At 36.3% G+C, this 27,196-nt stretch overlaps 2 protein-coding genes, 1 long non-coding RNA gene and 2 pseudogenes across 5 annotated transcripts; 4 read left to right on the forward strand and 1 right to left on the reverse strand.

Annotated features, from left to right (window-relative positions):
- Positions 1 to 699: 699 nt before the first annotated feature.
- Positions 700 to 2,497, forward strand: LOC130711819 (probable WRKY transcription factor 15). Of its 2 annotated transcripts, none has more exons than XM_057561578.1 (3): positions 700 to 1,606; positions 1,747 to 1,875; positions 2,130 to 2,497. In XM_057561578.1, exons 1-3 carry the CDS (start codon positions 867 to 869, stop codon positions 2,287 to 2,289), a joined length of 1,029 nt encoding a protein of 342 aa, XP_057417561.1. In that variant the 5' UTR covers positions 700 to 866; the 3' UTR covers positions 2,290 to 2,497. The 2 variants fall into 2 exon arrangements, with proteins under 2 accessions (XP_057417561.1, XP_057417562.1); XM_057561579.1 differs by having other exon boundaries at positions 1,750 to 1,875.
- Positions 2,498 to 8,890: 6,393 nt separating this feature from the next.
- LOC130716017 (uncharacterized) lies at positions 8,891 to 12,658 on the forward strand. The gene is made up of 3 exons (XM_057566192.1): positions 8,891 to 9,422; positions 9,635 to 9,741; positions 11,543 to 12,658. The coding sequence occupies exons 1-3, from the start codon at positions 9,027 to 9,029 to the stop codon at positions 12,282 to 12,284; spliced, it is 1,245 nt and encodes a 414-aa protein (XP_057422175.1). The 5' UTR covers positions 8,891 to 9,026; the 3' UTR covers positions 12,285 to 12,658.
- A 229-nt stretch (positions 12,659 to 12,887) lies between these two features.
- The window catches only part of LOC130712340 (probable 2-oxoglutarate-dependent dioxygenase At3g50210), a 44,503-nt pseudogene continuing 30,194 nt past the window's right edge, over positions 12,888 to 27,196 (reverse strand).
- On the forward strand, positions 15,282 to 19,509 carry LOC130716018 (polynucleotide 5'-hydroxyl-kinase NOL9-like; annotated as a pseudogene). Its single transcript, XR_009011837.1, has 9 exons — positions 15,282 to 15,527; positions 16,415 to 16,696; positions 16,823 to 16,856; positions 17,346 to 17,516; positions 17,673 to 17,856; positions 17,965 to 18,145; positions 18,398 to 18,497; positions 19,004 to 19,131; positions 19,259 to 19,509. The product of XR_009011837.1 is annotated as a polynucleotide 5'-hydroxyl-kinase NOL9-like (transcript).
- Positions 20,916 to 22,720, forward strand: LOC130716020 (uncharacterized). Its single transcript, XR_009011839.1, has 3 exons — positions 20,916 to 21,293; positions 21,440 to 21,509; positions 22,355 to 22,720. It is a non-coding gene; the product is annotated as an uncharacterized LOC130716020 (long non-coding RNA).

A 27,196-nucleotide genomic window follows, 5' to 3' on the forward strand; every position in this document is an offset into this window, starting at 1 on the left:
GATGGCTTATTAATTATTTAAAATGACTCCTCTAAAAGTTCAATACATTATGCTAAGCTTGTAAGGATGTATGTTTTCTTTTTATAACTAATAAAAGTTTGTTTCTTTAAGGAAAAAAAATTGTAAAGATGTATCACTTCTCATTAGAAAAAATTATGTATTTGATTTTCGCTGGATGTACGATCTGTAAATACTTCCATAAATACTTGAAGTTTTATAGATATGCTTTCATCTATTGTGATGACCGCAACCAAACCCCGCCCTAAGTAGGTCCGTTCCGCGCTGACCCGCCCCACAGTTAAGCGATCTTCTATTTTTTGGGCTATAGCTCACACTAATCCGCGGTCCCTCGAGCCGGCCCGCAGACTTTGGTCTCTCTTACTCCTTTTTCACCCTCGTAAGCCTGCCCCGCACTGGCCTGCTCCGCGTAGGTCCAAAGTTAAGCGGTCTCTATTTTTTGGACTATAGCCTGCAATTGTCCGCGATCTTGCGAGCCGACCTGCGGACTTGGACTATAGAAACTTAAGAGTGATTCATGAATCAAAACCCAAAATAAAAAATAAAAAACTGTTTTGTGGATTCATAGTGACCATTATGCCCTTTCAAAAAAATATAGTGACCATTATGCCCTATGAAATCTTTTATTCGCAATAACGCCTGCATTTGACGGTAAAAGCTAACAAAGTAGCGTGATGACAGAGCAGTGGACCAAACAAACCGAATCCTATGGTACCCATTTGACCAGGTTACCCTATTACCATTAATACCAAACCCTCTTTTTCTTCTTCTCCTTCTTTGTCAACACCCTTTTCTCTCTCTGTTTCTCCTTCTTCTTTCATGGTGTTTCTTCTGCAATAACTACTATTATGGCAGTGGAGCTCATGACGGGTGCTTACAGTTTCACATCCAAATCCGAAGATAATGCTGTCCAGGAAGCCGCTTCTGGTTTGGAGAGCGTTGAGAAGCTCATCAGGTTGCTGTCTCAGACTCAGAAGCAGTTTCATCATCATCACTCTTCTCCTTCTTCTTCCTCTGCACCTCATAATCCCAACCTTACTTCCATAGAAATCGAGAACGATTGCAGAGCTGTTGCGGATGTTGCAGTTTCCAAGTTCAAGAGGGTGATTTCTCTTCTGGGTCGAACCAGAACTGGCCATGCTCGCTTCAGAAGAGCTCCTCTGCCTCTTGTTCCAATTAACCAAGTCCCAAAAACAGAGCACCTTCCTTCTGAGCCTAGAATCTTCAACGCCATCCCTTTGCAGCAGATCCCACCCTCCACCGCCACCCTCCACCACCACCACCACAGAGAACCCCCCGAAATTGGAGCAGCAACCACCGCCACCCTCGAGAGGAAGGAATCTTCTAAGACCCTCAATTTCTCATCCTACACCTCTGCTCCAAGCTCCTTCATCTCCTCCCTCACTGGCGACACCGACACCAAGCACCACCCGTCGTCGTCGTCTCCGCCGCCATCAGGGTCTTTTCAGATCACGGCAGGGAAGCCTCCTCTGTCATCATCCTCCTTAAAGAGGAAGTGCAGCTCTGAAACCTTGGGTTCTGGAAAGTGTGGCAGTTCATCTGGACGCTGTCATTGTTCCAAAAAAAGGTAGTTGAAGTTGATTGCTTAATTAAGATTTGGGTCTTGCTTAGAAATCGTTCCTTTATCATTTCAGGAAAAATAGTTCAAATTTTTTTTTCAAATTTTAGTAAATGCCCTGTTCTCAACTTCTCAATTTGTGCATACAGCAGGAAAATGAGGTTGAAAAGGGTTGTGAGGGTACCAGCAATAAGCTTGAAGATGGCTGATATTCCACCAGATGATTATTCCTGGAGAAAATATGGTCAGAAACCTATTAAAGGATCCCCTCATCCAAGGTACATCATCAATTATACCAATATAATTTGAATTTAATCTTCTTCCCCTGTTTATGACTCTGTTTATGCTTATTGGTATGTGTTTGTGTTGAGATATAGCTTAAACTTGCTTAAATTGATCAAATGTTTGTGATTGATTATTGATTAGTGATTAGTTTTCTTCTTATGGTGTTTTTTTGAGATCTATATTGAATCTGGGTGTGTGATTTGTTAGTGTTATTACTGAGTTGTTGTTTTCTCTTGAACAAAAACAGGGGATATTACAAGTGCAGTAGTGTGAGAGGTTGCCCAGCAAGAAAACATGTAGAACGAGCCCTGGATGATGCTGCTATGCTGGTAGTGACCTATGAAGGAGAGCACAATCACGCTCTCTCTGCAGCAGATGCTACTAATCTCATTTTAGAATCATCTTAAGTTCATGTTAATCAATGTGACAAGCAATTTCAAAGGTAATTGATGTTGATGAATGATGATCATTAGATTTTAGCTAAAGGCTGTTTGGTTTGTGTTACAATATTGGATTGGATTCCTTTATCTTTTTCGTTGTCTTCGAGGCTGAAACAAACAAACAAACACTGTGAAGAATCCATTACCATTATAGTACTAGTAAATTGTTTTTTTTTTTTTGGTTGGAAAGAAAAGAAAGTCAAGGTGATGGTGGATTTGGTAACGGGTTTGAATCTGAAAGTGGGGAAAAAAGTAAAGTAAAGCAAGTGGGTTGATTTGTTCTATTCTTTTTTTGTTTTCCACTGTTTGGGGTTACTTTATCTTTGGTGCTTTGTGTGTCTTGGATTCTCATTAACTTTGGGTTGCGTTTAAATGTGCATAGTGAAGGGGTTGTTTTTGTTTGAAAAAACAATAATAATAATAATAATGAATGAAAGGGACTTGGTCAAAGAATTGGACAGAAGAGGACGGACATGTCGTGTATAGGACGGTTGACTGAGTGAAAGAGTGGGGTTGAAGGATTTGGATATTCTACAGTTTGTGGGAAACTGTTCTCAGTCTCATTCTCATTCATTCAAACTTCAAAGGAGTATTTAATTTATTATTAAAATAAGCAAATCCAATAAATGTTTTTCAGAGTAGTATTATCTAAATTTCAAGAATAGTAAATACCTTTATTTTCAGTAATTAATGAATTTATTATGTTATAATAATTAATTTTTATTTTTTTATGTTTTCTAGTTACTACATTATTTAAGTAATGTTTGAAAATTCTTCTACGTTTTGATCCTAATTAATTTTGAGATTTTTATTTTTCTGGAAGTAGCTTCCAAGTCTTAAGAATTGAATATGGGAAAATGTAAGTAGATCCAAAGTCTAAATATGTTATAAAAGGAGCTTAATATATTTGAGTTTAAACTAATTGATTATGTGAAAGTATAAGTAGATCATACCATGTTGTAAAATAACCCTTAACAATAGTCCAATATATTCAAACTATACAAGTATAAACGTTAGGGGGTGCAGTTTTTGTTTTCTACTTGAGTTTAACTCTTTAAAGTAAGAATGAAGCCATTGAATAAAATAGCTACCCTAATTACTTTTGAAATTAATAATTGAATTTTAAATAATTTTATAAATTGCATAGTCACAATTTCCATTGTTTAAATCAATGCTTAAATGATATTTAACATGAGGCATATTAGGCAAGAGAAATGCTTATTATAAGAGATGAGATAATTAAATTATGGTCGTACAACCATAAAAAAATGGTTGAGATTAAACGGGTTTAGTAATCATATGATTTTTTTTTTATAAAAGTCACGTAAGTGTATGTTTTAATATAAACAATCCATTGTTAGTTCAATGGTCGGCTAAGATTTAACTCTCTCATTTCTCATTATAAACGTTCTCCTTACTCTATATATCTACTAGTTGAATGCAATGTAAACAAACTTTCATCTTAAATTATGATAGAAGTTTAGTTCATTTTTATCTCTAACTAAGCAATAATATTTCTGTTGGTCTAAAATAACCTACATTGATTTAGATTTTGATTTTGATTTAAAGTGTGGAAGTCAATTGAAGGTAAACTAGACCCATCAAAACCATTAATTGAGAAATCAATAGTTAAAATTTAAAGAACGTCATAATCTATTATACACTTGTAAATATATGATCACAAGTTCGCAACCATTAATTTCTTATTTGATAATTTTGATGAGTTATTTTACCTACTATGTGAATTCCTCACTTAATTGGAGTCAAATTCATGGACTTAAAGTGACCCCCCATTTAATAGGTTTACAAAATTATTAACTGATTGGATTGAGACAATTCAATTGTGGAGAAAGAGGCAAGGAAGTTTTGAGTGCAATTTATTTTTCATTTTTTGTGGAAGCATTTGGCTTGTAGGGAGAAGGTTGGCTGAGAATGAGGTGCAATGAAGAGAGTGGTTGGATGGTGTAGAATGACTCTCTTGTGAGAAAACCGATGGCAAAGTCAAAATGGGTGGGTGTCGAATTGACAAGTTCTAGCCACAGAGAAGAAGGGTCCTACCTTGTTCGCAACTTTGTTTTGTTCTTTTGCTATTGCTTTGCCTTTGCCTTAACGTCAACTTTGTTACACGGATTGGGGGTCCCCCCCTCTTGGTTCATTCATCATCATCATTATCGATTTCATTATTTGCACGCATGTGGCTACCTCAATCATGCATATAAAATACCATTCTTCACTCTTGTTTTTCTTCCCGTGGCTTCTACAATTTGAGTAAGCATGCAGACTTTTTTATTTATCAGCTCAACAAATTTGTAACCCATGTTCCTTGTACGAAATAAGGTAGCATAGCTATAGTGTTTTGTTGCATATGCACTTTCTGATGGATTATCGGAGAATTATACTTTCACTCAATTGAATAATTTGGCGGTTGAATCCAAATATACAAGTGCTCACAAAGAAAAACTAAGACACAGGAATAATTGACAATAAAATGGGTAAAGAGAAGTAATGTAAATAAAAGAGGGGAAAAAAACTACAAGGATGATTGACCAGAAAATGTATTACACTTGCCTTAATACCTTAAAGTTCACGCATCATATTCATACGAGTTAAGGAAGCCCTCTTATGTAGTTGAGGCTCTCAATAATTACAATTAATATTAGGGTTACATATGAGTCGATCAGATTGGGTTTGTGTAATAACTGGAACCAAACTAACCAAATAAGTCAGATTGGATTGAATAAGTTTTTTTGATTTTTTTGTTTTAAACCTGAATCGAATCAACCCGATCAACAACGGGTTAGATTGGATCAGGTTGGTAATACAATAATGATAAAGCAAAATTGTGCTTCAAGAAAATTTAGAAAAAAATGATTAAAAGGTGATGAGCTGATCAAAATTGTAGCATATTAGCAGCACAACATATTCAAGCTAGCAGATGAAGAACAACAAAAAAGTTTTGTCATTTCACAAAATCCATTTTTTATTCATTCAACCCCTCTAAAATCCACTAACTTACCGACACCACTACCAGGATACTAGCGTCAATCGAATTCTAGCCATGACTTGTAGCCCATATTGTTAGGAAATAACACAGCTGAAGAAGTAAAGTAAAACCAGGAGCGCAATCAGCACACAAGAATATAACGTGGAAACTCCAAAACCGGAGAAAAAACCACGACCGTTGTCAAAACCGACAACCAGAGAATAAACACTATGTGAAAATTGTTACAACACATAGACTTCACTCTCAACCACCTTATAACCCCAGTACACCCACACTCTCCAAAGTAAATATTTGAACTACATCTCACAATGCTCTAAAACAAGAGCATAAGAGAAAAAGAAAACACAAATATAAACTTAAAGTGTTTTCAGGTACTACATCTTTGGTGTTTTTGGTGTGTTGAAACAAGGAGCTTGAGATCCCTATATATAGTCTTGGACTCTCCCACCCCTCACTAATCTAAGCGATGTGAGACTTCTCCAAGATGCATAACTTGATATTTTTTCTCCTTCATTAGCAATGTGGGACTTACATTGCAATCAACCCCAACAATCTCCACCTTGATTGTAATGACCTTCAGTCTTCATTGTCTTCACCGACAATCATTGTCTTCACCGACAATCGTTATCTTCACTGACAAACATAATTCTCATTGTCTATATACCGACAAATTGAATTATCATACTCCACCATAAAAGAGTATACTACACTTGGAACTAAACCATCCCAAGAATTTTCTTCACTTGAAACTAAACCATTCCAAGAATTTTCACATGCCGAAACCTTGCTGAAAATTTATGGTGCAACTTCCATGTTGGCTTTATCCGGAAGTTCATCAGCCATCGACATAACCACGTACCTTGCATCAACGCCAACCAATGCCCGCACACTATCACCAGACACCTTGCATCTATATCAACCAATGCCTGTGTGCAACCTGGACAATTTCATGCCCAGAACGCCTTGTGTAATCATGATTGCATCAACTCCTCCATCACAGCATCATTGCAGCTGCAGACCACTTCTTCAACACCTTCGCAATACCACACAAAGTGATATCCATCGAACCGGAAGCTCTGATACCATTGTTAGGAAATAACACAGCTGAAGAAGTAAAGTAAAACCAGGAGCGCAATCAGCAACACAAGAATATAACGTGGAAACTCCAAAACCGGAGAAAAAACCACGACCGTTGTCAAAACCGACAACCAGAGAATAAACACTATGTGAAAATTGTTACAACACATAGACTTCACTCTCAATCACCCTATAACCCCAGTACACCCACACTCTCCAAAGTAAATATTTGAACTACATCTCACAATGCTCTAAAACAAGAGCATAAGAGAAAAAGAAAACACAAATATAAACTTAAAGTGTTTTCAGGTACTACATCTTTGGTGTTTTTGGTGTGTTGAAACAAGGAGCTTGAGATCCCTATATATAGTCTTGAACTCTCCCACCCCTCACTAATCTAAGCGATGTGGGACTTCTCCAAGATGCATAACTTGATATTTTTTCTCCTTCATTAGCAATGTGGGACTTACATTGCAATCAACCCCAACACATATAATACAAAATTTCAACAAGAACCCCCTGAAAACAAAATTGTAGCATATTAGCAGCACAACATATTCAAGTTGCTGAATATTCAAATTGATGGATCTATGCTCACTTTCTTTTCCTGTTGCTGTTGAGAATTTTTCGTGTTATCACTCTCCTCCTAGATATTGAAGTATGCGACCCTCTTGTGAACTTCTTCCATTAATTTAGTTGTGGACTGAAAGATCATTGTCAAGTGGTCTTTCCCTCAAACCATTTTCAAATCCCTATGCTAATATGCAGGGATTTTGATTCTTTGCATGCATCACCATGTTATTTAATATAAACAACTGTTTTTTTCGGGTTTCACTTGATTGCTATTGAATTTTGACGAGGCTAGTTGATGTAACTTTGTGTGCGTGCTTAACCGATAAGGAAGCGTTTTAAAAAAAATCTATATGGTTGACAATAGAGAGTGGCGAAAGGTTGGTGAACCAGGTCATTGTCGCCTTCTTAAGAGTGCACAGAAACACTTTGCAATTTAGGTCATCGGTCGCACCATTTATCAACATTTTAGTGTTGAAAACTCGAAGGTATTCATTAGGATACAAAGAGCCATCGTAAGAGTCCAATATCAACGTTTTGAGAATGCATGGGACAACAATATTAATGCCTACAATCTTTTAAGAGAACGACTAAAACTCAACAAGGCTTCACCTTGGAAATCCTCTTCTTTCCTTCCTGATCTCGGGTAAGTTTGGCAGCCCGGGCTTGGAGGGTCTGGTTATGTTGTCGTAGCAACAACTTTAGATGGAGCACTGGCGAAATGATCAATTTTTGAATGTCGCATAAACGTTAAGGACCCAAAGCTCTCGTTTAGATAAAGAGGGACTCTATTTGCACAATTGTCATACTTGAGAGACCAAAAGTACAATTAAAGTTATTTTCACGATTTTTGAGAAGTGAATTATGAAGAAAAAGTAATTAAGAAAGACAATATATTTTATTTTCTAATTACATACATAGTGTGGGTAGTTGACAATTAGATTAGCGAACAAGTGAATGAATAGACTCTGTTCTTGTCTTACTCCCCCGTCCCTATTATAAGTTATCTTTTATGAGTTTTTCAAAATACAAGTCAATTTACAATATCTATAAAGAATTTATTATCTTTTTCTATGTTTACCCTTATAGTATTATAAATTTTCCACTTTTCAAAATTTTGTTTTATTTCCAAGACTATTATCATCCAGAGAGATAGTGGAATATTAATAAGGAGATAGAACTTTCAATGAGGGTAATTTCGGAAAAGTATTAAAAAGAACTACAACTTTATTGTTACAAACTAATTTTAACTATTTTTATTTTGTCTTGACCAAGGTATCCCCACAGCCGACAGCCGTGAGACTAATCACTCGCTCCGCGGTCAGCGCACTAAGCGGTAGAGGGTTGACCAATGAGTTTTCTCTATTCGCAAGAGTTGGGATTCGAACCCCCAACTACTTGCTTAAAGGATGAAGTGCTGAACCACTACACCAACCCACTTGTTTATTTTAACTACTTTTTCAATAATAGAGAATTAAGTAAAAATGACTTATAAAAGAAACGAAAAGAACATCTTTTAAGTGAACAAAAAGTACAATATGATACTGTAACACAAGATAGGATGGTTGAGATACAAGTTTCATATCAGTAATTTCAATTCTTAAAAGAAATGATGTTAATTATTTTAATTATTGATAAATATAAACAATAATTTTTTTAAATAAAAGATGAAAATATGGTTAATTTTAGGGGTATAAGCAGATACAGCCCGATCCGCAAATTCAATCAATTTAAACCGAACCGAACACATTATGGTTAATTGAGTTGAATCAGTGATTCAGTTCAAGTTTCTTTTATTAACTCCGATTACTATTAGTTCGGATATCATCCAATTTGGCTTGCCCTAATTTAAGAATGAAAATAATTATTTTTAGGTTTGACTATAGCGATGACCTTTTTTTACTTAAAACGCTATGCCGTTTACAACACTCACAGAGTCACAGAGGTTGCTTCACAACCGAAAATATCCCAAAACCTCATCTTCATCGACACCTCAAACTGTAGGTATTTCAATGGCGGCGATTGTTTCCTTCGCAAAACCCACTTCCCGCTCATGAAACCCGAACCCAAACCCTTCTCTCTCCTCTCCATCATCCACAACCGCAACCATTCTCATCTCGCCGCAAAACCTCATCCTCTAATGGCCCAAACCCCACCATCTCCGGATCCAAACTCGCCCCAACAAACCGACAACGACGACCACCAACAACCACCCTTTTCACCGCCCAGAAACCTCGCCGGAGAAACCCAGGTGGAGCGCGCGTGGGCTCACTGGACCAAATTGGGCCGACCCAAGTTTCTAGTTGCCCCCATGGTTGACAATTCGGAGCTACCGTTTCGAATGCTGTGTCGCAAGTATGGTGCTGAGGGTGCATACACCCCTATGCTGCACTCGCGGATATTCACCGAGACTGAGAAGTACAGGAAGGAAGAGTTCACAACTTGCAAGGTAGCATTTGCGTGTTCTTCTACTTCGTTGTTATTGTCATAGTTTTTTTTGTTACAAGTCCCTCATTGGCTAGAAATAGAGCATAGATAGCCTTTATAAGGGTAGTGCAAACCTCAACTCTTGAGCTAGCTTTTGTAGTTGAGTATAGGCCTCCCAATTTCTAATAGTTTTGTTTGTTGTTTTGAAAGTTGTGAATTTGGGAGTGATTGCAGGAGGATCGACCACTGTTTGTTCAATTCTGTGCTAATGACCCAGATGTGTTGTTGGAAGCTGCACGCAAGGTGGAGCCTTATTGCGATTATGTTGATATTAATCTTGGGTAATGTGATATGTATTATTTTGCATTTGCTCAGAATCTGTTGAATATCTTTTTTGTGCTTGCCTAATTAGCGTGACGATAATATCGAATGGAAATTGAAATGAATGAGTGCTTAGTGGTGAGTGTTGTTGATAGGACTTTACTAATCACAATGTAATTGTGGGTTTAGAGTGGAATTCAAAATTAGAACTCTCATAATGAGTACATGATGTTTTAAGGATCAGTTGCTTGTGATTAAGATACTAGTTACTGTACGATAATTCCTCCGTGCTCTAAGAAAACTTTCTTTTTTTGTTTAGTAAGTACCATTTAATGTGTATTACTATTATCTCACTTATACATTGAAAATATTGAAGTGGGGCACACGGATGGACGGGTAGCTATGGAGGTACATGTTAAATAGTAGACTTAAATATGTGTTTTGTTCGACTTTGATCCCTCTCTTTGGCAAATAGACATTTGTAAGTCCTAAACACCACTTAAAGTGAGGTGGTTATGCACTCCCTTGCTCACATGTTCAAGTCGTATTTTCGTGGCCATTCTCAGAAACTCAGTAGACTTCAAGATAAAATCACCATTAAACACAAACCAATCCCTGAAAACCCTTAAGAAGTAGAACCGAAAATTATACTCACAACTTCCTTAGTCCATGTCTTGCACATGTTTCTCAAATAAAGGGTATCACTGTCTATATCTCTGCAAGTTTAGCTTCCAGAGTACTGGTCTTGACTGCTTCGATGCTTGAAACCTTAGCACTGTCAACCAAATTTGAAGCTGAGGTATCAGATTCAGGTAGAGAAGATAGTGATGCATGTGAGAAGACACTCTCTGAGTCATCCAAAGTAGCAGACTTGGAGTCTGATACAGAAGCTGCAGCAGAAGAAACGCAGTAGTTGGGGCTATTCTTTTCTAGGGCAGTCGTAGTTTCAATAGAAACGACAACATTGTTCTTGTTCGTCTCATCAGATAGAACCTTAGACATAGTTTCAAATTCAAGCCTTTTGTTCTCATAGGCTTTGGAAAGCCTCTTCTGTGGTGTTGTAAGTACCCAGCCATAGATGTGCACCCTTGAACGGGTCACGAATCTCTGAAGCACATTTGCTCCATTTCCTCACTCGAACACTTTTGTATTTGCTAAATTGAAGTATTGAACCCTTGAACTGTGGTTGTCTCTTCATTGAAGGGGTTTTGGCTGTAACCCTCTTCTTGTTTAGTCTCTTGGTTGTTTGAGCCACAATGGTGCCACTTAAGGTTAGGGTTCAACAATTGGGGCTAAATCATTTCCGCATGGCAGCCAGCCAGCCACATAGGGTTTTAATTTTTTTTGTGAATAGGCACGGAAACCCACATTATATAACTTAAAATGTGAGTAGGGGAGTGCATTGTCACCTCATCATTTAAATAGTGTTGAAGGCTTAAATATGTATATTTCCAAATTCCAAAAAAGAGGGACCAAAGTCAAACAAAAAAAGGAAGGGCCAAACCCAATAACTTCTCACAATACAAGTACCAAAATCATATTTTAGCCTGAATAGTATAAAACTAATTTGAGTTCTTAAGATTTTCTCGTCACTATAACTTGATGTAGCCATTTTGGATGTTACCTCCTTGATAATTGTAATTAAAATTTGACAAAAGTGCACTTGTTAAAATTTCAAAATTACTTTCCATGTATTCAGTGTTATGTTTTGTAATAAACAGTTAACAGTTTCTATTTCTTGATTATTTAGACAATGCACATGAGGCACTATTTATCAAGGCATTTAAGATTTTGATGGATTTATTTTTTGTGATTCTCTAGGTGTCCTCAGCGCATTGCTAAACGAGGATATTATGGAGCCTTCTTGATGGATAACCTTCCTCTTGTGAAATCTCTCGTGGAAAATTTGGCTCTCAACCTGCAAGTTCCTGTTTCGTGCAAGATTAGGCTCTTTCCGAATTTAGAGGACACTTTGAAGTATGCTAGGATGCTTGAGGAGGCGGGTTGTTTTCTTTTAGCTGTTCATGGGAGGACAAGGGATGAGAAGGATGGGAAGAAATTTCGAGCTGACTGGAAAGCCATCAAGGCTGTGAAGGATGCAGTTAGAATCCCAGTCCTCGCGAATGGGAACATAAGGCACGTGGATGATGTTAGAGACTGTTTGGAAGAGACCGGTGTCGAAGGTGTGCTCTCTGCTGAGACTCTGCTTGAAAACCCAGCACTCTTTGCTGGATTTCGAACTGCTGAATGGGTGTCCGGCAGCGAAGGAACCATTGTGGATAGTGAAGGAACCATTGTGGATGGAAGGCTGGATCAGGCAGATCTAGTGATAGAGTATTTGAAACTTTGTGAAAAGTACCCTGTGCCATGGAGAATGATTCGCTCTCATGTTCATAAAATGTTGGGAGACTGGTTCAGCCTTCAGCCTCACATCAGGGAGGAGCTTAACCAACAATCTAAACTGACATTCGAGTTTCTTTATGACATGGTGGATCGGCTTAGGGCTACAGGTACAAGAATCCCACTTTATCTCAAAGATGACCGGGTGGAAACGCTAAAGTAGACAGTTACGCAGGTTTTACACAGCAGAACACCAACATTTGGGGTTCAAATTTAAACCAGAACCAGAATGAAATTATTTATCTTGTGTTAAAGGTGAGGGTGCCTCGAGGTAAAGCCAGCTTGAATCACATGATTTAGATACAATTTTGTAGCTATTAGAAGTGAGAATTACTAAAATTACTAATCTCTCGTGTTGTATTTTACTTCATTCTTATGGCAATTGCCTATTGGCAGTGTTGTACAAGTGTGTTAAGACGCCGATGCTTGCACTTAGCTGATAAATTTGTGTCCATTAATTTAACATTTCATAGCCTGGACCAGTTAATGTTAAAGACTGCTTCAACGATCTAAATAAACACATTTCTGTTCGATTTAGATGGTTGTTAATTGATTTCATTTGTTTGTTATTTGGTTTTGTCTAATGTTTATGATATTATATGACAACTGGGAGCATGTGAACTTCCTATACTTGTCTTGAAACTGAAAGCATTCTCAGGTCATAAATTTTCAGCATAAAGATATTGTAGATAATAAATGCTTGACTTCTCAGCACTTGTAGGTCTAGATGCTAGGCTTATTACACACCAGAACAAGGTAAACAATGTTACTGGTCAACAAAATTTGTGAGGACCTTTCGCACTAGATGCTCTCCATAGACAGCTCTTTCAAACTTGTTTTCTCCATTTGTCCTTGTTTTGTGTGTATCCAACGGCTCTACTACGGTGTCAAAGTTCGTCTGTTCATGCAGTAGTGACAAATGGAATAAGCACCGAAAGTCTGAAACAAACAAGGTAAAAGGATGATGCATATAAATAGAATATGGGGCTGACCTCGTAAAAGAACACTACGCTGACTCTGTATTTTGTGGAGTTGTTTATCACTCGATGCAAAGTGGACTTGTACAAACCATTGGAATATATCTGCAATTCTCTTGCACATTTAATTAGATCATCCACCAAACCTCTAATGGAATTACTGTGATGATGAGATTAAGGTTCCTTTAGCATATCACCAATGTTGCAAACAAATGATTCCGGAACTGGAGGTAATGATATCCACTCGCCAGACATAGCCAATTCAGTTTTTGATATTTTCTTTTCCTATTTAAGCACTTATAAGACATAGCCAATCCAGTTTTTGATTGTAATAGAATTTGAGAATTTTTTCTCTTTTCTCGTGGATTCCAAAATTATCCTTTTAGGGTTCAACACTGGCTAACCCTTGTGTGCTTCCGACTGCATGAAGTGCATCAGAGCAGGCTTTCTCCTGTCTCTTTTCGTAGCATGATCAACCATGAACGATCAACTAGTGACCAAAGCAGACTTGAAAGATGTTACCGTGACTTTTACCGCGGCCCTCACTGCTATGACGCAACAGATGACGACGTTAACAACGACTATAACTAACAACGCATACAGCAGGAACCAACGAAGAGATGGGGGACGAGAACTGCGTAGGGTTCCGCACAGCGGGAACAACGGTCGTGCCATTATTACGGGAAATCAAGTTCTGAAGGAGACGAATCTAATGAAGAAGAAACAGTTGACCAAGGGAATCATAATTATAACAATGACTATCGAGTGAAAGTTGACATTCCATTGTTCTGAGGGTTTGCAAACTGCGTGGAGCGTGGCTTGAAGTATCCAGCCTTGCTTTAGCCATGGTCCACGCAGTTTGCAAACTCATCTTCTCTTGCAAGGAACCCTTTAAGCCACTGATGTATCGAGCCACCTTCTGATTTTCGGATTCTCCCAGTTCGTTACGCTAGACAGACGTATGAACCCGATTGTATACTTCGTCATAGTCTTCTTTCCTTGCACACAATCGATGTACATCTTATAAAGAATCTGCTCATAATCTTTTGGTAGAAACCGCTCAATCATCAATTGTTTCATTTTACGCCAAGTTCTGACAGGCCCTTTTCTCTGCCTCTGCCTTTTAATAACAAGCTTATCCCACCACACAACAACAGTACTCTTCAACTTGATCGCCACCATCTTGACTAGCTTGTTCTCAGGGATGCCCATGATGTTGTAAAATATGTCGACGCCAATCTGCTAGTCCAGAAACTCGTCCACTCCTATAGTTCCGTAGAATAATGGAATATCAGCTTTCACTCGGTAGTCATGGTTATAATTCTAATTCCCTTGGTCAACTGTTTCTTCTTCATCTGACTCGTCTCCTTCAGAACTTGAATTTCCTGTAATAATGGCAAGATCGTTTCTGCTGCCGTGCGGAACCTTACGCGGTTCTCTTTCCCCCGTCTCTTCGCTGGTTCCCATTGTTAGTTATAGTCGTCGTTAACGTCGACATCTGCTGCGTCATAGCAGTGAGGGGCGCGGTAAATGTCGTGCTAACATCCTCTAGGTCTACTTTGGTCACTAGTTGATCTCCCATGGTTGATCAAGTTAAGAAAAAAGACAGAAGAAAGCTTGCTTGCTGAACCATAAAAGGATAACTCTGTAATCCACTAGAAAAGAGAGAAAATTCTCAACTTTTATTATTAATAATAAATTGAATAGGTTATGCCTTACAAATGCTTAAATAGGAAAATAAAATATCCTAACAAAAAAAAAGATCTTCATTGAAAATAAATAACTCCTAACAAAAAAATAAATAAGATCCTAAAAGATCCTAATTAAAAATAAATAGAATCATAATAAGATACTTAAATGATATATTGTGGGCCCGATGTGGATTCTGATGGGCTAAATCCGGAAATCCAACCAGGCTCATTCGTGTCGAAGCGCGTATCCAACCGCGCTACATCACAATGTTACTCCTCAACAAAATTCGTGAGAACCTTTTGGACTAGATGCTCTCCATATATAGCTCTTTCAAACTTGTTGTTCCCATTTATCCTTTCAGTTAAAATTATGAAAATACCCAATAGTAAAACATTGTTGTTCCCATTTATCCTTTTGGACTAGATGCTCTCCATATATAGCTCTTTCAAACTTGTTGTTCCCGGTTTTTATTTTTATTTTTTTTAAAAAATTTATATGGTTGAAAAAAAAAGAAAAACCCTCTCTGTTTTCTCTCACGCACCACGCTCCCTCTCTGTTTTCTCTCACGCACCACGCTCCCTCTCGGCCTCTCTCTGCTCTCCTGCTCTTTCTCAGTCACCGTCGACTCACTCACTCACGGCCGCACGGCGTCTCGGTCTCTGGCTCTGCTCGTGCGCCGACTCGCCCTCTCTTCTCCTGGCTCTCCATCGAACTGAACTGATCGAAGCTCTCTGAAGGTAATGCTTTCTGCCTTTCTCACTTCCCTGAATTTTCTTTGTATTGGGTATTTGGGTTTTCTGAATTCTGATTCTGGAAAAGGGTTTGAGACTTTGGGTTCTTGTTCTAGGGTTTGAGGAAATTGAAATTGATATGTGGAAAAGGGTTTTCTGAATTCTTGTTCTAGGTTTGAGGAAATTGAAATTGACAGTTCAGCAAGTTGCGTTTCCTCTATTGAAGTAACTTGACTAGTTAAGTTGACTCAGAGGCTATGTTGGACATCTAATGATAGCTGTAATGAAATAAAATAAGATGAGATGGAATGTAACATAATAAGGCTATGTTGGCCTGTTATTGCTGTTTATGCTGTTGCTGTCTTGCTGTTGGAAAGAAAATTAGGCTGATGCTCTCTTGCTGTTTTGTTGCTGTTGCTGTCTTTACTGTCTTGCTGCTGTTGCTGTCTTTACTGGCTTTGCTGTTTTCATTTTTTTATTTCTTTTGTTATATATCGTTGTAAGTCTAGTCCTTCTTGGACTATAATGTAAACTCTTCTATTTCCATGAGAAACTTTCTCTCATAGTTTTATCTATAATATTTCTCTTTTTCAAAAAAATAAATATTTTCAATATATTTTAGTCTATAATTGCTTTTATGTTTAACCTCACTGATATTTGTGGTCTGGATCCGCCCCTGTTGGTATGTTTCTTTCTCACAAGTTTACCTTGAGTTTCAAATGTAATCACATACACAAAAGCTTATCAAGCCAATTCATTTCAGCTTAGATTTAGTGTTAGTCAAAATATGTTGGTTGGGCTGGATTGGCCCACACTGAAATCACCACAGTGCTTTCATATTTGTATGACTCAGTGGCTAAAAAGCTGTCTAATTAAGTAAAGCTGTCTTGCAGTTTCATAGAGATAGATGGAGATGGGTTCCTCCCCTTCACCGGACATATACATCCCAGAGCAGTGGTCAGAGGCTGCAGGGTCCATTGCAGACAGTTCAACGCCTCCTATTACTCTCATATGTGGGGCCAAGAACTGTGGGAAGACAATCTTCTCCCGCTATCTCCTAAACGTCCTCTTGCACAGATATAGCAGAGTCGCTTATCTGGATACTGATGTAGGCCAACCTGAGTTCACTGCTCCTGCTTTTCTATCACTTACCATTGTCCACCAAGAAACTCCTGGTAGGTTAAAGAATCCCTGTGTTAATTTTTACATCAAACAAGAAGATTTATAAATTATAATCTTTTAAAAGTTATTTATACTGGATATTGAGTCGGGCAATCACAATTCTTTTTTTACTATTTTAGATATAACCATTCCGTGCCTGAAAACACCAGAGAGGTATGAAGTTTTATCCCATCTCAATCATTTGGGGACTGAATCTGTCTTTTTGGGACTTTGTATTGTTGCTTTGAATTTAAAATATATAACGAAGCTCCTACCAATCATCAATTCATTGTTCAGATGTAGTGGACCATGTAAAGTTTAGCAACTTTTGTATTCTTCATCTGTTAGATTAAGATTATTATGTATTACTACTAGGGAGATTTATTATATGTTTTCCAGATTAAGTAGAACTCTAATAAGTGCAGACTGCAGAGGTCCTAGGCACTCTTCTTTCTTTCTTTCTTTCTTTCTTTCTTCTTATGGTTGGCTCCATTTTATTTTTAATACATTGTACTGTGGATTATATTAATGATCTGTTTGTCGGATCTATAATTCTAAGTATTGAATTATATGTGTCATCCAATCCATGTGTATTTGAATGATCAATTGAACATGTGGGCTTGCTTGACTCACTATCTGTTATTTTAATGTAATCTGTTACAGATGCCTTTTCTTTGGTGATGTTTCTTCAAAGAGAGATCCAACATCATACTTAAAATTATGTATTTGCCATATATGATTATTATCGAAAGGAGTATTGCTCCCTTGATAAGGAAGAAAATTCTCCTATGATTGTCTTGCCTCTTATTGTGAATACTCCTGGATGGGTGAAAGGTAGTATAATTTCTTTTTCAGTTATTAATCTGATTCTTTTTAACCCTTCAATTGTATTTCTTACTGCACATAAACTAATGCTGTCTTAGAACAATAATAACAATATATCATCTATCATGGTACTAATTCAGTGGATTCTTTTCTGTTGCATTTCAGGTGTTGGTTATTCTGTATTAGTGGACATGTTGAAATATATTTGTCCAACACATGTGGTGAAGATAAGCATCTCCAGTGAAAATAAGAATTTACCTGCTGGACAGTTCTGGTTAGATGGGGAACATAATGGAACAATCAACTTAATTGAGATAAATTCAGCTCGTCAGGACTCACTAAATAGATCGTAAGCAATCTGATCAGAAAGTTATCAACTGCAGCTGTTAGTTTGGTCCCTTTATTATTTACTTTTTCTGCATCAAGTATGATAGAATATCCCTATTTGTTTCCCCAGGGTGCTTGTTCAGAAGGATGCACGTCTCCTGCGTGATTTACGAATAATGGCATATTTCAGACAGTGCTTTCCCAGTGATTCAGATATTTCTACAATCAAGGAACTTGCACATTCGTTGGCCTCCCACTGTCCTTATGAAGTTCCCATTGCAAGCATAAAGATTCAACATCTTCATCGTGAGGTTGTTTCAAATTTTGCTTATTATCTTTTCTGAGTCTATAGTGATGCCTTAGTATAACTGTAAGTTTGCTGCCTTGTGACCTGATGGCCACAGGTAGTAGTTGCAGAAACTTCCTCTTTACTATGAAGATAAAGTAATGTGCAGAAACATATTATGTTTCCTTGTTAGGAATTTCAACAATACTTCTTACATCTATTTTTTCTTTTAAAGGTGAGCTGAACATTCTCTTATGGTTTGTCTGTATTTTTGTAGGTCCCAAGCTCTGAGATGTTCTACAGTTTGAATGCTAGCATTGTTGGTTTAGCAGTTGATTCTGAAGGACCTAAAAATTTACCTTGGTGTCTTGGTCTTGGTAGGTAATTTGATTGCCTTTCAAATTCTAAAATATCTCATTATGTCTGGCTGGGAAATAAATGTTAGTTTACTGATATACTATTGCAAAGTTGAAATTTTAGATTTAAAAATGAAATTAGATTGCCGTCGTAGTATTGCAAACTAGCTGAAAGCCCCCTATTATGTAGTTTTAATCTCTGGAAGGCTTCAAACTTCGGGTAGCTGTGAGGTGCACAAAAGTACGGTGAAAGGAATCTATGTTCATTGTTTGGCTTCATTAGATCTTGTATATCTGTTGGTTGTAAAGTTGATCAGCATCGATTAATCTTGCAATAACATCTCAAGCAAACTATATCTTAAGGGATCTCAACCCTTTTTTAAGCTATCTTGTCCTCTGTAGTCTGTAGTAGTTTCTGTTATTGATGAGCACACAATTAATACAACAGTTAGTCTTTTACTTGTTATGCATTTGGATAATTTTATGCATCTTTACTGTTAAAAACATCTTGATTTGTTATGATTCAGGGATTGTGAGGGGTATTGACACAATCAAAGGTGTGCTCTATGTGATTACACCTGTGCCACATAGTTCTCTGGATAAAGTCAACCTCTTGCTACAAGGTTATATCCAAATTCCCATTTGTTTATTGCAGGTAAGAGATAGTTTTATATCCTTTTCCTTCTTAACACAGTCTTATAGAACAAAATAATTTCTCAAATTTTATTGTTTTTATTTTGAAATAGCGAACATTTTCATGAGAAAGAATGTCTTCTTTTCAGGTCCAGGGATGCATCTCGCCTTACATGTCAGCAGATGTATTGACTACAAGTTAGTAATTTTCTCGAGGTAGCAAAGAGGACCATTGTAGTAACTTGGTAATAACCAATTATTATACATTCTTCCTTTCTCATGGAAGCACATAGAGAGTATAACTTACGTATGCCTGAGTTATGAAAATCCAACCAATTTTGTAGGAAAAAAGAGGATGTAAAATTGTCTCTCTAATTAAATTCGTTTGACTTATGTGTTATGTGATTTCTTTCAACTGAAAATTGTCTTACATAGGCTTACAAGCTATTGATCCAATTCTTTACTTGAAGTAATTTTCCTTGCAATTGTTAATGTGGATCACTACATCCATGGCTTTGTTGCATCATGAATGCGAGATAGGATGTTTTATCGGTTGAAGAATGCTTAATATGTTTTTTCTTTGTAATAAAACGAAAGAAAAACAAAATGAAAAGCAAAACAACACTACACTAAGGTCTCTGGAATAGAAGTCCCATGGCATCCGCAAATTCTGAAGGTGTCAGTTTTTTTTAGTGTCAAAGCTACAACTAGTTGCTTGGTACTTTATTGATATCTTATCTCACACTCTTTTTTGATATTAAAATGCCACATAGGATATAAGGTGCCCATCAGGGACCGAAGCACATTTTGCTCCGATTGTGATATTTTATTTTACTTTTGGTTGGGTTTTGCAATATCTCACTTTTTGTGGTATCATAAGGTTGGAAGGAGAAAAAAGTATTTTTTTACTGTAAGATTTGCTATGGTCCGGTGTCTTTGCTGGGATACAAATTTAAAAGTAAGATCTCACACCCTCCCCATTAACTTGCTCCAATGCAAGTAAATTTAAGATATGAGATATTAAGATAAGATCCAACCCTAAAATTGTGCATTGGAAATGCTCTAAGATTTTTACCACTCTTCTTCATTGTGTGGTTTCTTACTACAATCCATCTGCTCATACAATCCATCTTCCATAACATCATCCTCTTTTGTACTACTTGCACCAATTTGTGACAAAAGTTCACGCTTGCTTACGGTTAACTTCAGGGAGGCACGACCATTATGGTAAAATTCGAGCCTCATCTTCCGCCCAAATGGTTGGAATTAATTTGAGACTAGATGTTGACCCGTGCGTTGAGGGAACATATGTTAAATAACTATGAGCATTATTTATTGAAAAAATTGGTATCATCTCATAACATAGGCTAAAACTACTGTGATAAGTCAGAGACTCAAAGTTATACTTGGAGACTCTTAACATTCTTCATCACTTTCAGCATGTACTTTGAAAAAACACATTTTTCAGTCTTTCTTTTACTTCGTCCACTAACCTACAACAAAATGATTAGTGAAGAAAAAAGTAACACAAATAGAAAATTCGACTAACTACTAAAGTCTTAGAATCCAAATTTCTCGAGGATTATCCTTAGATACATATTATATATCATTCAGTGTAAGTGAAACTTATCCACATATTTTGTCAATGATAAAACTCCCCTATTTTCAAATGAGGATATAGACGTTCAAAGTGAATGGTTCACTACTAAGTTTTTTAGTGAAATCAACATTTTTGGCTAGATTGGTGTTGAAAGTTGGAGTTCCTATTATGCTAATATGAAACATTGACCAAGTTGCTTGAAACAGCCCGTTTTATAATTATATTAGTCATTATTTTATTATAAAAAATTGGAAAAGAAAAATAAAATACAACTAAACTATCTTTAAAAATAGCCCACGCTGCACCCCCACCCCATTACTTTCCCCACTCTCGATCAATTCTTTTCTTTTCTCTCGGCGTAGACATAAACCCAGCGACTTGGCCTTCTCTTCTTTTGTTCATTTTCTTGTTCCTCTTCACAACTAAATGCTACACCAAATTCCACCGTAATATATATACATTCATCAAGAAAATTCTTGGCATTCAAGTGGAGGCTTTTGGGACAATTTTGGGAGTTAGGGTTTGTGTTTTAAGGAAGGAGAATAGTACCCATTGATTCAGAATTGCTTAATTGGATTATTGAGGTATTCCTACAACTCATAAATTTAGACCTGAGTAGAAATATTTTTTAGGGCTTTGAGTACAAAATTGGGGTTTTCGTAGTTGCTCACGGGTAATACAACATAAGATAATTATTGCTGAAGGCTTGGAATATGTTCTTGGTGTTCAGATTTGCCGGGCGGAGGTTCGTTTGCGTGTCGCGGAACGATTGAGGACGGTCCAATTGATTCGTCATAGCTGTGAGTGATTTTCCAATCACTGTGGCTAATTTTTAATAATTATACAACTGATGATTTGACTATTTTAGCATATTGCATATTTATTTAAATTGGGGAAACATGCTTTACGGTTCGTGAATTATCTGAAAGCTGGTTTATGAAGTTGATTTGAGTCTGATTATGAACTGACATGAAAAATAATTTATATTGCTTTGATTTTGGAAATTATGTGAAACTGAGATTGTGAACTTGAAAAGTTGATTTTGAGACTTTTGACGAGACTTGAACTGGTTTGAGAAAACGACTTTGGGGATCTTGATAGAACCCCATAGCCGTTAGCGGAGGTAACGACCTGGTGCACCTAGCTAGTTGATTCCGGGAGGAGAGGGCTATCCGTTAGATGAAGCCGCCAGTGCACGAAGAGGACTATCAACGAGATGTAGCTTCCCCCGATGATATGATACGATGTGACATGTGATATGAGAGAGGAAATGGCTATCCGTTAGATGGAGCCGCCCCGATCGGAGAGGCCATCCCTTAGGAGGAGAGGGCTATCAACGAGATGGAGCCGCCTCACGGTTCTACATGTGTGACCCAATTGAATTATATTTCTGATTTTGAAATGCTTTCATATGATTGACATGATTTTTATTCGGTTTCATTGAAACAGTTATTTATAAACTTGGCAGTTTGATCATCTCTTATTTGAAATAGTTCTTATTAATTTTATTAATATTATATATATTATACACTCTGAACTGATAGTGAAAAACTCGTGCTTCATATGTTTCCCCTTTCCTGTTCGTGGTGGTTGTTAAATCCTCACTAAGTCTTTGTGACTTACCCCTTTATTATTTTGTCCACAGATTCTTCAGCAGCTGAGTAACAAGTTGTTCTTGGATTCAGGTTGTCAGTTGTCTTGCTGGTAGGCCTCCATTGGCTGGTGGCCTCATTACTATTTTATTTCTTTTTATTCTAGTTATCTGCAGCTATAGGGAGTCGTAGGTGAATTTAGTTTGGGGTTGACGTTACCGTTTTATTTTTGTAAGTAGACGCTGAGCGTTGAATTCCGATTTTGTACCTTTTCTTGAAATTTTGGATTTGGAGAACATTATTTAGCAGGTTATGTTATTTTGAGATTATTGAAAATACAGAGGATACTCTTTCGTTTTTGTTTTAAATTTATGCGGACGTATTTATCATGGAAAATTGGTTATAAATGGTTTATGTGGAAGAGGCTTGCCGAACTTGGGGTGATAGTCCGTGTGCCGGTCACGACTTAGGATTTCGGGTCGTGACATTGCTGGTTGGTTTGTGTAATGAGATTTGGATCCCCTCATGTGTTAATTGACTTAATTCTCACAAGACCATGTCATGTGAAGATATGAGTCTTTAATTCTAATTTAATGAAATCTGAGCCATTAATGAATATATGGAAAATAATACTACCATCAAATTTCATTAAAAAGTAATTAAATGTCCAAATTTTTCCTCTGATGATCATGTGAGATTAACCCATGACGGATCTAAATCTTGTGTAATTGAACAAGACTTATCATTAATGAATTTGAAAAAATGTAATTGTAGCTACAATTCTTATATGAAGATGTGCAGATCATAAAATATTATTAACCAAGATAACTATGATCCCTTCTGGATCAGGTTATCCTTTTAAATTCCAAAGAAGGCAATATCCATTATCGTTATGTTTTATAATGTATTTACTCATGTCCAATAGTATGTGACACTTTCAAGTGTTACAAGCAAACAAGGGTTGAAGATTATTGTCAATGAAGGAAAGACATGTCCAACAACAACGAATGTAGTATATAAACATGTTTCTACTATGATTTGATTTGATTAAAATTTGAATGTTTTTATGACGTACATGTGTTCAATTCATTTTTGTATTACCAATTTGTGTCATATTCGTATTACATATGTGCATGACACAGGTTCAATACTAGTTTACATAGTAGTTATGAAAACAAATGAGAGTTCCTACTGCTCGGCTAGAAAAGGCAAATCATAGCTTCAAATGAGGAGCCTCCAATTCTTGAGCAGGAACCGCGGTAGGTGGCTGACCAGCAGCAGCAGGGTCAGGCTGCCGCCTCTGAAGCATATACAACCTAATCGCTTCCTTATGTTATCACAATAATTGTACTCTACAGGAGCTAGGGGTGCCCATGAGTTGGATTGAGTGAATTTTAAGTCTAAACAGGATCCAAACCAATCAAAGGTATTTGAGTTGGGTTCAATTGGGTTTCATGAATTTTTGCCTTCGGATCCAACTCAAACCAACCCGATGATGTTCGGGTTGGATCGACTGAGTTGATTAGAGTGCTATATTAAAATAATATTATGCTTGAAATATAAAAAAATTATCTCGAAAAAATTATTTCAAAATCACAAAATAAATAAATCTGTTATAGTACCAAATAACATGAAAATAATACAAAAAATTGGATTACAAAGCATGGAGTAGTACACATAAATGACAGTAAAATATCATTAAAACATCAAATCCATTTCCAAATGGTATGAAACAATCCAAATTAATCAATACCAATAAATTGAAAAACAATATTACAATATAAAATGTTATGCATGACATTTAGAACTTAGTTGTCTGCAACATGCCAAATAACTACAAACAACTTTCACGAGATAGTACACTACCACAAAAAGAAAAGTGAAAGTTGAAACTGTGAAAAAAAATTGAGTTCTAGACTTCCAATAAGTTTTGGTCATGTATAGGGTGGGTAAAATAAAGAAAGTATTAAATAATATATTATATTTGGATTTTGGGTTGGATTGGATGAATTATTCTCAAATCCCAACAGGGTTGGATTGTAATAAATTCATCTGATTAAATCGTTTGCCCAACCAAACCCATATTTTTGCTATTGGATTGGATTGGGTCGAGTAGATTCATTGAATCTAAGCGGCTCATGTGCACCCCGAGCATCTGCTTGAACCTCCAACAGTAATGTTTTTTTTTATGACGCACTCTTGAAAAGATGTTTTACTATCCAACTTCTATTTTATACTTATTCATATATTTTTGTCATCATATTTTGTGAACTCATGATATTTTAATTGTTTGATAAAATACAATTGTTATTTCAAACATGATATTGTTATGTTTGTTAAAGTATTGACTATATATGTATTAGTCATAATAAAAGAAATATTATAATGATGGCATTCAAATGTGAAGATAAAAAGAAATATAAAAAAAAAAGAAAAAAAATCTTCAATTATTGTTTAAAGTAGAAATACTAACATGATTATATTCTATAAGCTCTGAAATATACTTTCCTACTTGTCCAAGCTTTTATATTTGTCTACAATTTTTATCAAAGTGCATGATTATTTCCATTCAGTCGTTTGGCTCTGTTGTACCAACGACTAGTCTTGTACCCACAACTATTCCTCCAACGACTACTCCCTATATTGCGGCTAGCTAGCCTCTTCGACTACCGAAGTAGCCATTGCGAATTTTAGGATGCGAACATGTACTAATTTGAACATAATGACTAGCTAGTATTTTACAAAAATGCAACATAATGACTAGCTAGTATTGTTTTCAATTATCATTCCTGTGTACCCCTCCAATTAACTATCTTTTCAAAAGTGTCGGTAGAGTGTCACATATCAATCCCCATAATTGTAGTAGTAGTACTAGTAGTAGTCCAATTCAAGGGTGCTAAGAAAGAAAGAAACTCCTTATAATCCTTTGGGTTTGAGGCACAATCCTCAGGGTGTTATGTGAAAAAACCTGTTGAAGGTTCTATTGGCTTTCCATTGGAAAAGGATGAGATATATCTGTTTTTGTAATTTGGAAAAAAAAATGGAAGAAAGAAGAGCCCATGATAGACCCTTATTCTAGGTAATTGTCTGCCTAAGAGCCTCCATCAAGGTGATTCAACTGGTAGGTAGAAGCTTTGTGTAGTTGACCTTTCCTCTTTGAGTGTAATTTGGAGTTTGTACATAATTGTTTGATGTGACATGTATGACAATGTTGTACTTTCACTTTGTTCAAATAGCCTCTTGTAGCTCACATGATATACTTTAGGTCTTCAAACTATTTCTTCTTAGGCTTCGAACTTAAGCTTATTCAGCATACCATACTTGCTTCTTCAAAGGTATGGACATTGACATTTTCATTGACTAGTCAAAAATCATTGGACGATGCTTCCTTCAGGCCAAGTTTATGCTTTGCGCACATTAGGAAGGATGGACAATGAGTTCCCTGAAAGGTTGAGACATAAGATCCTTAGAAATTTTTTTGTATCTTATAGGAATACAATTAAGAATGTTGTAATCACTCAAAACATGAGATTAAGGAATTAGGAATCTAATGCTTGAACTTTACAATCTCCTTTTTTTTTATAAGACAACTTCGTAAAAAAAATGGTAATAAGACAAAATTTCTTTACAAAATTTTATAGTGAGAACTCCCCTAACTTTTATAAAACGATATAGTGATAAAATAAATAAATTGTTCTCCCCCTCACATGATTACTTATAAAGCCTAGTTTTTGTTCCTTTTTCAATTGTGAGAAAAACTTTCACATGATTACTTATAAAGACTAGGTTTTATTCTTTTTTGAACTCTCCCCCTTTGTCATTAGCAAAAAAAACATAGGTGTAAGCGCTTGAACTAAAGGTAGGGTAAGAGAAAAAGGTTAGAAACATATTTATAAAGAAAACAATAAGATCAGCAACAATAATAAAGTATGACAGATTATCCAAAATTAAATAGAGCAAACAGAGAAGTGTTAGAGCATGTAGAAAATAAGAAAAAACAAGAGAGTAAACTAAAGGTCTCTTTGCTCCAGGAGGTTTAAGCATTTGCTCAATTGCAGCTAGATGTTGATCCACATAGTCCCGCGTTGCAAAGACTGGCAAGGATGATTCTGCAAGTGTTGGGCTAGTGCTAGGTGCTTGTTGCTTCAGATTAGCTTCCTTAGGTTGAACTTGAGGTTCAGAAGCTACTTCCAAATCCATGAATGACACCAGGATAGGAAAATGATTGGACCGATGAGAAGATTAGTATATTGGAAAAGATTGGACCGAAAAGCTTTTGAGAAACCCTAAAAGTAAACAAGATTAGTGTATTGGAACCGAAAGAGATAAGGAGGCAGTTTGGATGAGCTTCTTTATAAGCTCTTATAGAAAAAGAGCTTTTTGTAGAAGCTCTAAATGAAAAAGCTCCTCTTAAATAAGCTATTTAGCGTTTGGATGCACACATACATAAGTGCTTATTCAAGTAGAAAGTGGCGTTTGGATACATTTGTATAAGCACTTTTATTTTATAAAATTACGAAAAAGGGCATGATTTTAATATTAATAGATTCAAATATTTAAATACTAAAAAATTTATCATTAAACTATTTATTAGTAAAATTATTTAAGTTATTTTATAAATAAATATTATATTTGTAGCTTTTAATGAAATATTTTTGGCAAAAAATATTTGAACAATGTTTTTTTAAAATAACATTGAAATGTTTTATTTATTTGTGTTAGAAATTTTCAAAAAATTAAATGTGTGTGTACACAAAGCATCTCTACTAAAAAAAAAAAATGCCATAATATCATAATGTTAACAATGCTCTAACAATAACGTCAAACCATATCAAGTATCAAATAGTTAATACAAATCATAATTCGTAGTCTTGAATATAATCATACCACCTTAC

Source organism: Lotus japonicus, chromosome 4 (assembly GCF_012489685.1).
Source record: "Lotus japonicus ecotype B-129 chromosome 4, LjGifu_v1.2".
Taxonomy (NCBI): domain Eukaryota; kingdom Viridiplantae; phylum Streptophyta; class Magnoliopsida; order Fabales; family Fabaceae; genus Lotus; species Lotus japonicus.

Bases quoted from the DNA above. Each gene is read 5' to 3' on its own strand.
- LOC130716017 (XM_057566192.1), top strand. From the start codon at position 9,027: ATGAAACCCGAACCCAAACCCTTCTCTCTCCTCTCCATCATCCACAAC. The intron at 9,423-9,634 runs GTAGCATTTGCG...GAGTGATTGCAG, and splicing joins AAGAGTTCACAACTTGCAAG to GAGGATCGACCACTGTTTGT. The intron at 9,742-11,542 runs GTAATGTGATAT...GTGATTCTCTAG, and splicing joins TATGTTGATATTAATCTTGG to GTGTCCTCAGCGCATTGCTA.
- LOC130711819 (XM_057561578.1), top strand. From the start codon at position 867: ATGGCAGTGGAGCTCATGACGGGTGCTTACAGTTTCACATCCAAATCC. The intron at 1,607-1,746 runs GTAGTTGAAGTT...TTGTGCATACAG, and splicing joins TGTCATTGTTCCAAAAAAAG to CAGGAAAATGAGGTTGAAAA. The intron at 1,876-2,129 runs GTACATCATCAA...GAACAAAAACAG, and splicing joins AAAGGATCCCCTCATCCAAG to GGGATATTACAAGTGCAGTA.